Source organism: Salminus brasiliensis, chromosome 1 (assembly GCF_030463535.1).
Source record: "Salminus brasiliensis chromosome 1, fSalBra1.hap2, whole genome shotgun sequence".
NCBI lineage: Eukaryota > Metazoa > Chordata > Actinopteri > Characiformes > Bryconidae > Salminus > Salminus brasiliensis.
The window spans coordinates 77,230,848-77,247,958 of record NC_132878.1 but is presented as its reverse complement, the minus strand read 5'-3'; the positions used below and the strand labels follow the sequence as shown (position 1 = coordinate 77,247,958).

Genomic DNA, 17,111 nt, shown 5'->3' with positions numbered 1-17,111 from the left:
GTGCATTACTGTCCACTGCGGGTTGCTGCTGGGCTGGCAAGCTGAGGACGTCGGTTGCCTTCTTCAGACGGTCAAGCTCTTGTTGAGCCATAAGCTGACGAACAGTGGTAGGTGGAAGATAGTCCTTTTCTCTGTCTACCTGGTTGCCCAGGGTTTCTTGCACCTTTGCAATGTGCTGCTTAGAAAAGATGTGGTCACGAATAGAAAGTCTGGCTGTATACTTCACACCACATAAAGTACACTCAGGCCTCGGTCCATCTGGAGACCCTTGGCTTATCATGAATGGCTTTCCAATGTTGATTTTGAACTTCTTTTCTTTTGCACGGGCATTCTGGAACCAGACCTGCACAACACGTTTTGGCAGTCCTATTTCATTGCCCAACATTTCGCACTCCTGCATCGTGGGAGTGCGGTAGTCGCTGAAGCACGCTTTGAGGACTTTAAGCTGTAGGTTGCTCATCTGGGTCCTAAAACGCTTGTGTCCAGGTCTTTCTCCACCACCTTTTGAAGACTTGAAGGAATTTGCACTTCCAAATGGACTGGGTGAGCTTGGGTCAGCTAAGCTTGAAGTCTCACTTTTATCAGCATTTTCATCTAGGTCATCATCTCTGGAACTGAAATACTGCTCACTGTCTCTGCCGGAGAAACTGAGAGCAGGGCTAACCATATTGAAAGGGAATCTGTCTTCATTTGCCTCAAAGTTGTGTGCTAGGTTCATTTTGTTCTCACCCAGTTTCTCTACAGCATTGGCTGTGAGATTCTCAACCTCATTATTAGTCTCATCTCCAGTCGTTGCATCACTTATAGCGGTGTTAATTGATGAGGTCTCATCAAAATCAATTTTGTTGGTGTCACAAGAGACCTCTGCAGAATTCATATTAAGCCCTTCAATCTCATCACTGTTTTCTGCTTTTAAGGATGAAGGGCTCAAGAAGTTTTTTATCTGTGCCTCAGAAAATTTGACAGGTGTGGAGGATGCAGCTGGGAGCTCACACTCATTCATCTCAGGCTTGGGTGGCAGGAGCGGATATTCAAAGAAAGTGTATTTATGTGGACTTTCACCTCCTTCATCCTGAAGCATCATTGGGCTGGGAGGCAAACTAAAACCTGCCTGTTTAGCCTCATGCCAGTGCCGTGAGCGTATGTGGCTATCGAGGGCTGACTTAGCCTTGAAGAGGGCCCTGCAAAAAGGACACTTCTTATGAGTCTGGGAAGGCCCAACAGCTCTAAACTGACCTTTTCTCTCTCTGGCACGGGTATTCTGAAACCAGACCTGAACTACTCTTTTCTTCAGTCCCACTTCATGCGCAATGTGATCCAACATCTTTCGTGTTGGGTTAGAATCAAGTAGGTACTTGTCATAAAGGATCTCCAGTTGCTCTGGTGTGATAGTGGTTCTGAGGCGTTTGTCTCTGTGCTGGTCTTCACAACTGTTCCCACCATCTTTTTCATGGGAGCCATCCTCTTTATCGTCTAATTTACGTTTCATGGAACCAGAGCCAGTAGCAGTAGCAAGACTAGAGCTGCTTTGTGTTGGCATCTGGGAAAGCGCTCCAGAAAGCAACTGGCCTGTCATTAAAGGGTTATTGGGGTCAAAGATCATGTAGGGCATATCCAGTGGCCTTTCTAAGAACTGTGAATGCAAAAACTGGTTTTGAGCCGCAAGGAAATGCATATGCTGGTGTTCCTGCCACAGCTCTACAGTCGGGAAAGCAATCTTGCACTGGTCACACTGGTACTGTAACATCTGAGGTGGGAGGCTGTTGGTAAGCGAGGAGAGTGCAATGGAAAGAGGGCTAGATGGGACAGCTGCAGACTGAGGTTGGGAGTGGGGCCTTGTCATTTGTGGCTGAGGGATCTTCTGTGGAGGAGGCTGAGGGGTGGAGGCTTTGGAGGGTCTTGGATCGGCCATGGGCTTTGGTGTGTGTGAAGGGACGGCGTCAGTCTGCTTTGATTTCTCACTGGGAAGCTCAGGTTTGGGTGAGGTTTTCCCCACATCAGGGCGTGGTGATGGCATTAACGGGGAACTGGAGCCGGAGCTGGTTGCCGTAATGAGTTGTTTAGTAGACTCTGACTGCTTTGTGAAGCATTGCTCAAGATTTTCTGCATTCTCCTCAGAGTGGCTTTCATCTGCACCATCATCATCTTCATCTTTGTAGCACAGCTTCTTCTGGTGGGTGATGAGGTCAAAGATTCGAGGGAAAATGACACTGCATTTCTTACACTGGTACTGCATGTTGCTGGTCCTGATGTAACGCTCATTTGTTAGCTCTTTCTTTTCAGTATCCTTGGCATCTGCTTGGTTTTCGTAGCTCTTTCGTGCCTTCTGGCGAGCATTTTGGAACCACACCACAATTACACGTGTGGGCAGGCTGAGGACAGTAGAGAGCTGCTCAATCTCATCATCCTTGGGGTAGGCATTGGTATCAAAGAAGTCCTGGAGAACCCTTAGCTGGTAGTCTGTGAAACGAGTCCTTGATGACCTCTTGTTCATGCCAGAATCAGTCTTGTAGTATTCGTGTGTACTTAACTGAGATTCAAGTCTAAGGTCGTCCAACGTTGTCATCGGCGGAATGCTAAAGTTGTATGGGGAGTCTTTGCTTCGCTGCCTCTCTTTAAAAAGTGTGTTGCGGAACCAGTGCTTGATGACTTTTTGTGGAAGTCCTGACTTCTCCGCCATCTCTTGGATCTGCTCCTCATTGGGAGAATTGTTTATATCGAAGTAAGCACGGAGGATTTTCAGCTGATCATCAGTGATTCTAGTGCGAGGACGCTTGAACTGGGATTGCCGCAAGAAGTTTGGATCCAGTCCCAGTTGCTGTTGACATAACTGTGTGAGGTCAGAAGATAAAGAGTCCATTGTTGGAAGCTGCAGAGCAAGCTGTGGGGGTAGCCCAGGGTGTTGCACAGACTGCATCATCAATGGCGGAAAAATTGGCAAGTCAAGAGAGACAGGAAGCTGCACTTGTGGAGGTGCACTGGGCGGTGGAGGTGGTGGAGGAGGTGGTGGTGGCGGCGGTGGAGGAGCCTGCAGGGGTGCTGGAGACGGTGCTTGTGTCTTGCCTACAGTAGAGGTGGCAGTAAGAGTGGTCACTGGAGCTGGGGGTGGTGGAGGTGGTGGAGGAGGAGGCGTCTCTGGAGAGGGTGGGTTTATGGGGTACAGCTTGTCATATGCCTCTCTGTACTGCTGAGCGAACTTCTCTAACTCCACATATGGAAAGAACTGCCCATGAACATGCTCCTGATGGCTCTTGAGTATTAACATATTGGAGAAGAATTTACCACACATCCCACACTCTAATTTGTCATTTATTTCTTCTTCTCTGTTCTTTTTCTGACTCTTTTGTCTATTCTCATTGTATTGGATGACCAGCTCAAAGCCAAAGTTTTCAAGTAGGGCTTTGGCAGCATTACCTCTGGCTCCAGAAATGATACGTGGGGGAGGAATTAAAGGTTCTGAGAATTTCGGCTTTTTGGAATCTTTGTTGTCTTTAGTGTTGTCAGAGTCACTGAGAGTATCCTGCTTTGCTCTGCTCTCTTGCTTCTCCAGGTGCTCTTCGGCCTCTCTAGACATTTGAATCTCAGAGACAGTGATGTGGTTGGGTTCTGTCTTAGGCTTGTGGCTCTGCTGCTGTGCCTTTTGCTGCTGCTGTTGCTGCTGCTGCATCTGCGACTGTGAGGCCTGCTGTTGAGCTTGCTGCTGGGACAGCTGGAGCTGCTGTTGGCCCAGTTGGTGCTGCTGCTGCATCTGCTGCTTCAGATCCTCAAGGAATGACCCTGTCATACCAGGCATCCCAAATGCAGCCGAATGCAATGCCAGCTCAGGGCTGATATTAAACTCTGTGCCAGGAATATAAAATGGGAAGAGGAACTGTGGCTGTTGGAACTGCAACAAAGCCTCTGGTGTCATTGGGAAGTGGGGGAAGAATGCTGGATTGAGGAACTGTGGCTGAAAGAAGGCAGCCTGCTGCTGGAGCTCATGTTGCAGTTGCATCTGAAGCTGTGCTGGTGATGGGGTCGACTGATGAGTTGGCTGAACAGCAATATGATCAGTAGTCTGCTTTATGTTGACTTCTTTGGTATCTACAGTGTTTTCTTTGTTAGACGATACTGGTAAGCTCACAGATTCGGTGTTTCCCTGACTGACTGGTACAGGGCTATTCGCTGGTACAGCTCCACTTCCTCCACTTCCAACACTGCTGCTAGTCTCCAGCTTGGCAGTTCTGGCTTTAGTCTGATGTAGGACAGACCTCATGTGAATCTCCAGGGTAGAACTTTGGCTATAAGCAACATTACAGATATTGCATTTGTATGGTTTGTTGTCAATGTTGTTGCTTGGCTCTTGGGGAACTGGGCTTGAGGCTTCTTGGAGAACTTTCTTGAGCTTATGCAAGTGTGAGACAGAGTTGTAATGAACGAGAAGAATGTTCTTTTGAGTGAAAGACTCCTTACACACTGTGCATTTGTATGGACGGGAAGGGTCTAAAAACTTCTCCATGGTGAAATTTGGACCCTTTCGAAAAGGCAAGGTCCGCTTCGGCTCAGAACCCATGTCATCGAGCAGAGAGCTGCTGTCACTTCCAGTGGGACTGGCCTTCCCTTCTTGATCTAAATCCTCATCTTTATCCATTTCTTGTTCAAAGATCTGTGCTTCTTCCAGTGCTCTGGCCTCACTTTCTGTGATATCACCATTCAGGGGCAGACTTCCACACAGCTGCTGCACTTCAGCTTCACTAAGCTCCGGGTGGCCAGTCTCTAGGTGCTTTCTGAGGGCAAGGAATGTCCTGAAGCTACGCTGGCACAAGCTACACATGGTGGCTGCCCGAATGGCGTGGTACTGGGAATGTATCTGAAGCTTCTGCAACGTCTTAAACGCCAGACTGCAGTGGTTGCAGCGATATTTATAAACATGGCGATCAGAGACTGAGAGCTGCTGGCGCTTTTGCAGGTCACTCAGGTGTTCCTGCAGTGAGTCTGGGCTTTTCCTGTCCTGCCCACTGGCTTTCTTCCAGTCAGGAGCCTCAGCAGCCTCTTTTGGTGGCTTAAGTTCTTCATTGGCAAGTTCAAGCTCACTTTTTTCAGAGCCTGTGCTATTTTTTAAATCCTTCGAGCCATTTCCTGTTGCAACATAGAAAGAGGGAAGATTGTTTTAAAAGTCGTCCTGAGATTTTTCATTATAAATAGATTATTGCTTATGTTTTACTGAGGAGTTTATTTCAGCTCATAATAACTGTAAAGTGCTGTATAATGTGCTTACCCATGGGTTTACCAGATCCCTCAGGGACAACAGCTGAAGAGTCTGTCAAAGATGGTGCTTTGTCATGTACTGGTGCAGGTACCAAAGAATTGTTGGGCATTGTAACATCGGGACCTGAAACCTGGAATTGACATGGTATATATGCAGTGTTACCGAAATTGCACACAGCCGAATAAATGTAAGCTAAATAACAGCAAGGAATTATATATTTAAAAAGATACAATGCAATATAAACATAGACAACAAAAAGAAGGATATTCAGGAATTTTATTTAAAGAAATATTAGTTTGAGTATGCACAGTGCTATAAAAAGCAGTTCTTATTGGTCATTTTGTTACAGGACAGCATCCAAGTTCATGTTGGATTCTCTGTAGAACAGGGTAAGTGCATGGGAAATGCTCCACACAAGCCATTCCCTGTCAATCCTGCTCAGTGCATGTTTGGACTTCATAGCAAGCTTGACAGCCCTGTGCGACCTACTGATAGAGATTTACAGGGTCAGATAGTGAGGAGGGAAAATGTGATTTACATACCGTCATAAGTAGCTTCTCCACACAGTCTGGAGCCACACTGTGGAGGTGGGTGAGATGCAACTGCAGGTGAATCTTGTTACTGAGGACATCCTGACACAGGGGGCAGGAGATGACAGGCTGCATGGAATGCTGGGACATGATGTGCAGCTGCAGACGGTTTGCGTCCTTGCTACTGTAATTACAGTATGGGCACTGCTGCACCTGAAATGACAGCGTTTATCATTGCATGGTCATAACTCAAAGTACTAAGACTGCTACACATGGCTATATGTGGTGCAGTACGGCTATAGGATAGTGCCGCTTGAAAACCAAATGAATTTCTGGATAAATATTTCTGGATACACTGTACATAATGTAAAGCAACTATTTTTCATGTAATTCACTTATGTTTTCAACTCAAGCAATTTTATTAACAAAACACAATTGGCTGGAATTTGTAATCAGAAAATTACAAATGACAAAGATGTGTATGCTTTTATGCCTGGCTCTCATTACATGGAGTACTTTCAAATTGCTGCTTCCCACCACCTGTCTTAATGTAATCCATTTCAGAAATGACTCAAGTCGTGCACTTCCCAGGATCCTGCAAGGCATGCTAATACTTCATAATTTAATTTAAAAACACATATAATTTAAAGGGATGCAAAGGGTAAAGGCTTATCCACATACTTTACTTGAGCACAAGGGTGCATTGCATCTCTCTATCTCTCTCTTTGCCATGGCCATTCTATCTCACCTGCTCATTGGTGAGTGTCTTCTCCTCAGCTGATCTGGGCCTCTTGGGCGGAGTGTCATTTTCTTTCTCCTGTAGAAGTGAACGCTTCCCCGCTGCAGCATTCCCCAGGGTTTCTTTAGCCAGTGTATTAACTCCTGAAAATAAACAAACGGAATGCCTTCAGTCAAGTTTATTTTAGGTACTAAATACAGATAAATCTGCTCACATTACCAAATAATGCCAGACCACTGATTACTGATTACTTGTAAGCTTAGCTTAAGATGGTCATGGATTAAATGAAAATAATTTTAAAAGATTGAGTAAATATCTAATAGAATAATACCCCACAAATCACAATAAATATAAATGACTAATCAATGCATCTAAACAGAATGAACAATAAATCATTCCAATACACATAGGTCATTGATTCTCACCACATGTAAAAACAAAAGAACATAACAATTGCACAACGCAATTCTAGTAATTAAGATATATATATATATATATATATATATATATATATATATATAAGTGTGTCAAATGCATTATCACCACGCTATATGTCACAGCACTATTGTGTACTACTGATTCCCAAATCACCTTCCCTTGCATTACCCTAAATATCCATGCCCAACACAGTACATTGGAGAGGGCAAAAATGTTATTACCATTTCAGCTGAGCTCAATTCGGGAAATCAGCCCCTAGTTGTATTTAGAGAATGCTGCACAGGGTGATAAATCTTTCATTACCCTCATCCCCAGATACAGACACTGTCCCAGCCTGCTCAGTCTATGCAATTTATCCCCTCCCTGAGTATGCAGAACACAAAGAAAGCCCAGACGCCATGCCTCTCTAATCTGGTCACTCTAGGCTAAATGTGTATCTTACTCTTGTGAATCAAAGCTTAGTAAAAGCTGCACGGAAATGGATGGTGTAAATAAAGCCACTGCACTGATTTAAAAAAGAAATAGAGTGTATATTTTTTATCCATCTGCATTTTATTTGTTTTCAGTGCATATGAATTTCGTTTGGATGTTCATGCAATTTAATTCTTTGCATCATGAGGTATTCTGCTTATTTCATTGTAATCCTACATATCAGAAGCCTGACATATTAGCCTGTCAAGGGAAGTGACATGGGGGAGAAAAGCCCCACAAGGGCACAATACGAATTTCCAAGAGCATCAGAGTATTTTCTGCAGTCTCAAATTGCTAGGTAATCTTTTTTCTCCCGGCTTTGATATCCCTGCAGCGTTGGGGAGGCATGTCACATACATTTCATGACAAACAGAAAACCTCATTTGCCAGGCGGCCCAATCTCATTGCCGCACCGCATCTTCTGACCTTTTTTCTCCTCTCGCTGTTTATTATGAGTATTTCTAATTTTAACTTTCAATTTTCACCATCTTCCAGTCAATTTGCAACTAAATTATTTCCAGGGCGAGGAGCCGATTGCTGGACAACCGGGTGCAAATACATTTCACAATGCGATGAGTCGTTTCCATTGATTGCCATCATATTGAATGTAAATGTATAGTCTAGGGGCTAATCTGATTGTGTGCTACATGAGGATCCATCTTTATGATTTATTTTCTTAATCAACATGCTGCTTTCATAAGCACTTACAAAGAACTGCAGATGGACATGCTGGTGAAGGGACTAAAAAAAGAGAGAGAAACCTTTCAAAAGACTAGTATCTCTGGACAGAGAGGAATAGTAGTTTTAGATGTGTATCACCCTGATCTACACACTCTGTGCTACACCTAAAATAAGATAAAATGAGAAGAATTATAAACCCCAGGCATTGTTTCATCTGGGCAATTATGGCCTCCTTATCATTTTTTTTCATAGTGCCTTTGTGTGCTTTGGGTGGATAATGCAGTTCAAGCTATCCTTTGGTTCAGTATCTACATCGTCCACTAAATGAAATTGCCTTTTTCCCCTCTTTGTCTTTCAGACAAAGCAATGAAGCAATAGATTAAATAATTGTGACACTGTTCCCATCCCCCAATGACAAATGCCTTTGAGAAGCAGGACCTTGGTTGATTAGATAAATCAAAAAGTGATTTATGACATTCAAGCTGTATGCATTATAAGAGCCAGGGCAGCAGACTGGCCACCCATCTTTATTTACAACTGTCAATGGCATAATCACGCTGCCTCTACATGGCCTCTTTAAATACCCCTGATAATTGCAACAACTTTCTATTCCAAAGGAAGACTGATAGATGCCTTGCTCTTTACACCCACCATTTTGCATCATGTCCAGCTTCCATATTACATTTATTCTGATTTTAACAATTAATGCATTAAGGCAAAATACAGTATCTATACTGCAGCCCCAGGTCCTTTCTATCTTTTACAATGTGAAAATGATTTTTTTTAATATATATCCATCCGTGTAACCAAATTTGATGCAGAGACTGCACTGCAACCACCGCTTTCGAAAACGAAAAATGCATATTAATATGCACGTTGTGGCGCCCCTGCATGTTTAGCGCTCCAGGGACAATGCATTGTACAAAAAGAAAACGTCATCGCAACATGCAGCAAAATAATACGTCTCTACATTCCCGGCAAATGTCAATTATACAGGAGCTGCTTGATAAAGGCAGCATGAATTTACTATTCAATTTCCTGGACCTCAGACCCGCCAGTCTGGCTGAGGTTAGTGGGCTATAAATTAAGCCGGAGCCTCTGTGTAACTTTAGTGATTTACGGGGACGCCGGGTTAAGGTCACGCATTAGAGTGACCTATGGTTCACTTGATAACATTTGAATGCCACACTTTGAACCCCCAGCTCCCACCGTGGACCCACGCTTTACCCCCAACCCAGAAAAATGCATTTGCTCTGCCATGCATTTTAGATGTTACAGGAACAGACACATGCTGTATTTTGGCACACACTTCATGACACTGACTATCATAAAATGGAGCCATCAAAAGAATTTGTAGCCACAGGCTTTCAATTAAATATGCTAATCATGTTTGTATAATTTCATGTAATATCTAGAAACAACAACTGATTAATGCTCAAGTCTAAGAAACATGCAAACAGTGTTTCAAATGCAAATGCTAATTTAAAATATGCAACATTTGGTCTGTCTTGCATGCTTTTCATTAATCTGCATTATTTGAATTGCATAAGAAATTAATATGAAAAACAAAGAGCATTATGAGCAACAGCTAATTTCCCTGCTAATTTAAAGCAGGTATGCAGGAAATGTTCTTAGCCGTAATGACAGCTAATTTTCATCTCTCCTAGTGTTTACTGTCTTATTTCTGTACCCCAAAGCCATTGCACTGACATGTTACATCTCAACAAAGCACAAAGTAATCTGGAGTTGATCCAGATTAAGACATTTGCATGGAAAATGCAATTTGGATTATAATTAATCCATGGTGACACTAGATTAAAATGACAAAGTAAATTAAGCTGAGGGAAAATGGTCTGTTTTGAAAGATCATGCATGTGAAGATGAACTGCATATTCTAACAGCTGAATAAAGTTCATATCGCCATGTGTAATCTTTAATACGCGGGACCCTAATTTTCACTATTGTTGCTCATTTTATAGCATTTTATTGTAGATGAGAAAAACGTATTTAGCATATAGGTTAAACCGTCCAAACCTTAAAACCCGTACTCTATCCACCCTGACCGCTCCATCTCCAAGTATAGTGGATTGACCTCCTAATAAACCAAAACAGTAGCCATTTGGAATCTAATCTCAAATTAAGTGTTGCTGCTTTAGGAGTGCTATGTAGGAAAATTTTTGCTTCAACATGAGCAGGTTTGACCTGATGGAAACGCGCATCCCTAGCTCTGTGTTAAATGATGCCGCATATAATACGAAGTGCAAATTCGAGCTGCTGCCTTAGACAGGCCTGTCAAGGATATATGGGTAAAAGATAGATGACTAGCTAAACTAATAGGCTCCGTCCTGTTTCAGCATTTCTTCTGCACCATTGAACCCAACATTATGTAGCTAGGTATGGCGTGCATGAAAAGACATCCAATGTAATATTCATTTTGACCGCAGATTTCCATCTCATACATAAAAAGCATGTATGAATTCTTATTTGGCAAAGCAAATATAACAAAGCCTGAGGTAGCTGTGCCAGATGCTAGCTCCAGGGGCTGTTCCCTGATCTCAACACAGCACTGTTTTGTAAGGATTGCTGCCCTTGTTAATATGCTAGCAGTTACACATACATGCAGATTCGCAGTTAAACGCCAGGGAGGACAATGTGCCCTGATGGGTGGAGCAGTGCCTGAATCCTAGCAGGCAAAACACAACGGAAGGGGAAAAAATAAAGAAAAGAATAGAAGAAAAAAAAAACTAATTTAAGGGTTACAAGGGTGCAGGGCAATATTAGAAAAAATATATACATGAGTGCTATCTAATCCCACGCTTACGCAAAATTAATATGTCATCAGAGGAATCACAAGTACAGCGAAGATTAATGAAAGGCGCTTAAAAATTACAAGCACGCAAACTGATTTGATTAAAAAATAATCTCACTGGTCATTCTGTAATATTCTTCAACTTATCCGCATCTCTGCTGTCAGATGGTTATGATTAAAATGGGTCAATGGGAGGCTACTGATAGCATTCACATGCAATCCACACATGCGGCCATTATTAGCAGGAAAAGCCCCACGGTCGAGATGAAAGGGAGCCAGGGGCGGGCAGGGCAGGAGAAAAGAAGGCAGGAGCCCAGGCGTGGTGTATGAGTGTCAGCATGTATGTGTGTGTGTGTGTGTGTTTGTGTGTTAGTGTTAGTGTGTGTTAACGGTGGAGGGTTAGTTAGTGAGGAAGGAGGGTGCCAGAGAAAAAGACCAAAACTAAAGGTCTTACTGGAGTCCTTCTCTGTCCTCTTGCCCTCTTGACCTTCGCTCGAGTCTTTGTCCTCGGCTGAGGATGCTCGTCGGGGTCCCTCGGTGTCCTCACCTGGTTCCTCTACAATTGAGCACAGGAAGGCCAAGCAGTTACCCACTGCAGGTTACTATGAGCCTACACTCTCTCTAAGGAAAGCATTCAAGCCTCTCCATCCAAGCCATAACGCAGATGACCATGACCTCAGTGATTTCTTTCAATAAGATTACTCAAATCGAGACACAGTGTGCAATGTCTAGAGTGGTGGTCTGCACCATATGTTTCAAAAGTACACAACCTCAGCCGTTCTATCGTGAACTGATACGGACTGTAGCCTAGTCTTATACTTTGAGAATATTTATACTTGTGTTCCAGGTGTTTTTAGACATAATTATTTAATATAGAGTTTTTTTTATATAAAGACTATACTGCTAATGTTAGGTAAGGTAGGGCTACTATAACTGACCGGGTTTGCATAAGCATCCAGGACACCACGCCGAATGTGTGTCTGGCAGGGGCCGCGGTGTAGGACGAGTTCTCTTCCAGGGGCCAGATCACACACCTCTCCAGATTGTTAGCACTAGGCAGATTACACTAGAAAATCTTTCTGGTGCTTGGCCCCCTCCCCCCCTCCCTCCCTTCCCCACCCTCGTGTTTAATAATTCTGTGGATCTTCGCTATGCTGCCAGTGGATTAATCTGTTTATGCTGTTAGCTGCTAGGTCGAGGCTGCGCGCCTCTAATCCCTGAAAGGCCCACTGTTCCCTTTCATCCAGAGATCATTTGTCTCTCACAGCGCTGATGTCACATTTTAATGAATTTTTAGCAGGCTGAGTAATGCCAGATAACCAGGCTCTCTTCTCCCTCTCCACCCCATGCCGCTTCCATCGTGCTGCATGTCAGGGTTGGAGGGGGAGTGGGGTTAGAAAGAGAGAGAGAGAGAGAGAGAGAGAGAGAGAGAGAGAGAGAGGAAAAACTGGAAATATTTTTTGGAAGGCCTTGCAAGAAATTAAATAAATTAGGGAAACACAGAGGGGGGAAAATGGCGCTGAAAGTGCTGCGCTCATCCATTTTATAAAACCGTAATAACCGCTTAAATTGACCACGAGGTGGCAAAAAGGTCACATGTGCATTTGCATACAATCACTCAAGTCATTGTTTGGTAAGCAGAGCGGCCCCAGCTTTGGCGGATACATGATATAATTAACCCTTTCAAATTCCCCACACAGCGCTGGCGCCGACATTTTAAGTGCAACACATTAAGTGGAAATTATATACAGCATGAAATTTTCATGGCAGATGCTGGGCGTGATTGAAAGGAGAAATTGTGCTGCACTCTAGTCCTGATGTTTTATTAATAATATTCTGACAACAGGATGAAATATCTCCTGTCAGTGATGGCAGCTGGCTGCAAAAATTGCTATTTTGGTGCTCGTGCAGTGTCGGTGTATTCTAATTCATCCCGCAACAAAGGCAGTGTCTCAGCGTGTGCATGTGTGTGTGTGAGTGTTTGCATGCGTGTGCACTACGCGTGTGCATTTATGTATGCGTTGTGTGTGGAGTGTAGTTGGGAGCCTCTTCAGAAGCACATGCTGCACATGTTGTTGTTCATACAGCTGTGCAGCAAACTGCAAAATTAGCCAGGCTTGTTTAAAAGCATGTTCTTCTGCTACTTTACTTCTCACTCTGGAACAACAGATAAACAAGAAAAACAAGCAAGGCCATACCAGTGTGCTGCTGTGAGTGAGATACGCCCCCCCTTCGTTATCATACGAATCAGAAATCAGGAGCTGAGTGAAGCTGTGTGTGTGTGTTTTGTGTGTGTGTTCTCTGAGGTAAATTTGCACTAAAAATCTTGATTAAATCAAATTAAATATTAGATCTGAATCAAACTGTTTCTTAAAGATGTGCACTAAATCATTTCTTACGAATCACAACTGAACTGTGATGAAGTTTAAGATTTGAATCCAACTGTTTTGTAAGAATCGTAATAAATCTCGATGATCTGTAGCACAAGTGAACTGTCGCAAGGTCAGATATTTACACTCCTAGGGGCTTAGGCCAGTGTTAGTGCAGAGGGCTAATCAGAGAATCTAAGGGAGGAAGAGAGCCCTGCTCTGAGCTTCACTAGGCAGAGAAGACTCAACTCTAGTGGAGGGGGGGGGAGGCCAGCTGGAGCCTTCCAGCCTCTGATCATGACCAGATTTCAGGCCAGTTAATAAAGAGACACAGTCACTCTCTCTTACATACACACACACACACACACACACACACACACAAACAAACACCACATAAAAGCACAATGTGTCACACTCAAGGGCATGGGGCAGCCCTTTGGCACCTCCCCTTTGCCCCACCCTTTCATCCCCAGTCTCTCTCTCTCTCTCTCTCTCTCTCTCTCTCTCTCTCTCTTTGCCCCATCCCTCTCCTCTAGCTGGCCTGAGAGTGTGTGTAGAGCTGGATTTACTGACCCATTCCCCCTGGCTGGGAAATGAAGTGTCAAAGTGCTAGCGAGTGTCTCTACCTCGAGGGGGCATCAAATTTTTAAGGCTATCGTGGAATGCATTAATAAAACATGCCGTGTCAAGCAAAAGAAAAGGGCAAATTATGAAGGTAGTAAAGGAGGGAGAGAGGGGGAAAAAAAGACAAGCCGCTATCATCTGGGTCTCATCAGACAGTTTTTTCCTCCCTCTCTCCTTCCACTCTCTCTCTCTTACTCTCTCCCCTTCTCTCTCACTCTCTTTTTGGTGGGCTGTGCTGCAGCTTTTCTGGTATGCGCTTCAAGAGCAAGAGAAATTCCCAGACATGCCTTCCTATACATCATGGCCGTGTCTGCCCTGTGCCTGACCCTGGCAACAGTTTGAGTAATCTGCATGTGCTACAGAGGCTGCGTGTCAGCAGTGTGTGTGTGTGTGTGTATGCGTTTGGGGGGCCAGGCTGCAGCCAAGTCTTTACCCATCAAACTTAATGGCTAACAGCAGAGTCATGGACAATTTTTACAGCCCCCATCCACCGGCACCACAAACACATTACCCACAAGCCCCAGCTCCAATACAGGATAGTCAGCATCCGCAGCAGTCAAAGACAGACAAATGATTCTGAGCATTAACACAAAGGAAAAGGCCGGCCTGCCACGTCTAGCTGTCCTTTGTTTTGAGGAGCTGCTAGGTGCACTGTTACCACATTCATATTCATCCACAGAGAGGGAGAGGGAGAGAGAGAGGGGGGGGGAGGAGGGCATGTATGTGGAAATTCATAAATGCAAGTCTGGTAACTTTCATGTCATTAAAGCGCTGGGCCTGTCCTGTGGTGAGTGCTTAATGACGGCCAGGGAGGCCAGGCTGCTCCCTCTCTCCCCATGGGTGCCATAACGCCTCAGTCTGGTCATTATCCGCCTGGTAAAGGAGACACCCACTGCACACAGCAGTGGAAACACAGCGGCTTCAGAAATGATCGGCCTCATTAAGGTATGTCCTCCGCCTCCATCTACTACAAACACACTAAACACTCATTGGACTTTTGTGCTTTTGGGGATGGGGGGGGGGGGTCTGTAATCAACATATAAACAACCAACAATAAACAAATAAATATATAAAAAAATATTCTAACAATTTATGTAACAGGAGTAATACTACTACTACTACTACTACTACTACTAATAATAATAATAATAACAACTGTATAATAATAATAATAATAATAATAATATTTTAAAGAGGGCTGCATTTCACTCAAAATGTATGATGTGATGTGTAGTGGTGCTAAAGGCTGATATATTATATTATTATTATTTCTGTTATTATTTTAATTACATCTACATACTAAGTTTGCTGTTATGCTTCTAATTTCTTGACTGTCTCTTTCAGTTGAGGCGTAAGAAACACTCACTACACTCCGGGCAGCCCGTGGCCTCTGTGATGTCACATTCTTTCCCCTCGTGGTTTTCATTTGGCCCCTCTGTTTTAAAAGAATCTTTGAAACTTTACACCCTGCACCACTTTGTTAGGGGCCAGATGTAATACTTTCAGGATAATAACCTTTACTGACTTGTTGATCCTCCGCCACCCCCCCTTCTTTTACCCCAATCCTTTTTTCTCCCCTTTCTCTCTCTCTCCCTCTTTTTCCAAATTTCGGCGTATTTAACAAGCATTTAGATCTTAACCAGATGCTGTTAATGTACCATGTCTAAAATACTAAACATCAACGTGGAGAGTGGGTGTTGCTGCTGCTGCTGCTGCTGCTAAGCCCGGGAGCAGAGTACACACACACACACACACACACATACACACACACACACACTCAAACATTATCATCAGCAGCAGCTAGCAGTGCTAAGGAGATGTCCAAGTAGCTGCGCATTAACCTATATTACATGGCTCTAAGAAGGAGGGATTATTGGTGAAAATGTTCCAAGGGCCTCTCTAATATTTTCAAATCCTAATTCCGAGAATAAAGCCTTTTTTTGGTGCAAGATCGTTTGACAGGCTTTGTGCAATGTGAATTTTAGGACAAACAGCAAAGTTGTAAAAACATTACTCATGGCAACCCTAAAACCGTGGATAGTGGCCGTTCTCCAGCAGGGCTTTTGGTGCCGATTCAGGGCTCATCTGGAGCAATACACTCTTAAAAATGAAAAATAAAGGTGCCAAAAAATTATTCAGAACTGCGCCACAGACTAACCACTTTTGGTTCCCTGAGGAACCTTTTAGTGGATGGTTCTTAAAGGCTTGTTTATTGGTCAGGGTGTGAGTGTAAAGAACCCTTTCAAAGTTTAAAGAACCTTCAAATGATGTTATGTTTTTGTACAAATATTTTTTCTCTAGAATTGTACATCCAAGCCAAGAACCATTTAGAAACCTTTATTTTGAGAGTATACGCACTGGAATTGGAGAGTTAGCACTTAAACGCAAGTGAAAGTATAATGACGGTGTCTTATTGTAGAGTTCAAGTGGTTACAGTTCGCTGTCATCTTGGCCTACATAAACATACGGTAGAGTTACCACCCCACTGGGTCAGGTTTGGGGTGAATCAGCGGGAGTACAAAGCAACAATCTTCCTCACATGCTGAGAACTGGCATGACGTCATGTGCTCTGGAGCACATATTGAACCCATTTGGCTGCGATCGTACTTTAAGATTGAACTACTGAAGGTTAGGAGGACGTTCCTTGAACATGGTGCGCTGCTAGAGCTCACTGAGCTTCAGAATAATGGCTGTTATGACAGCATCTTATGACAGGGTGAAAATAATCCCAAGGGAGAGAAAATCTAGACTTGCCATTTTGTTGCTGTCAATATATATATATATATATATATATATATATATATATATATATATATATATATATATATTATTTTTTTCTTCCCATGGCATCTATCAAAAAGAGAGGAAAACAAACTTTTTTGAACAAAACGCTTGTATCAGCACTTGCCCCAATCCTCTTTCTTGTTGTCAATTATTTTCACGAAAGGAAGTCTCTCTCCCTCCCTTTCTTTCTGCCACCAGCCTCTAAGTCCTCTCGTCAAAATGGATGATGCACTCACACCTATTATTTCCAGCCGTCATATGAATAAACATGATGAAGATTAAAGTCATACCTTTTGCTGCACCAACAGAAAAAAAAATTTCCCCTCGCTTTTTCCGCCGACTTTTGTTTTTGCGCCCACGAGCGCAAGACAATATTAATGATTCCTAATAACAAACACAAAGGCTTTAAAAGAACGCA

At 43.4% G+C, this 17,111-nt stretch overlaps 1 protein-coding gene across 4 annotated transcripts in view; it reads right to left on the bottom strand.

Moving 5' to 3' along the window:
* Positions 1-17,111, bottom strand: part of zfhx4 (zinc finger homeobox 4) — an 85,787-nt gene that overhangs the window by 4,900 nt on the left and 63,776 nt on the right. For 3 of the 4 annotated variants that reach the window (XM_072689665.1, XM_072689655.1, XM_072689646.1), the window contains exons 5-9: positions 11,371-11,472; positions 6,527-6,660; positions 5,791-5,991; positions 5,258-5,378; positions 1-5,118 (exon numbers count right to left, since the gene is read on the bottom strand). The exon at positions 1-5,118 is cut by the window's left edge and continues 114 nt beyond it. In XM_072689665.1, the coding sequence (XP_072545766.1) occupies positions 1-5,118; positions 5,258-5,378; positions 5,791-5,991; positions 6,527-6,660; positions 11,371-11,472 (5,676 nt within the window). The remainder of the gene's footprint in view (positions 5,119-5,257; positions 5,379-5,790; positions 5,992-6,526; positions 6,661-11,370; positions 11,473-17,111) is intronic. The other variant, XM_072689673.1, reaches the window with a different exon arrangement.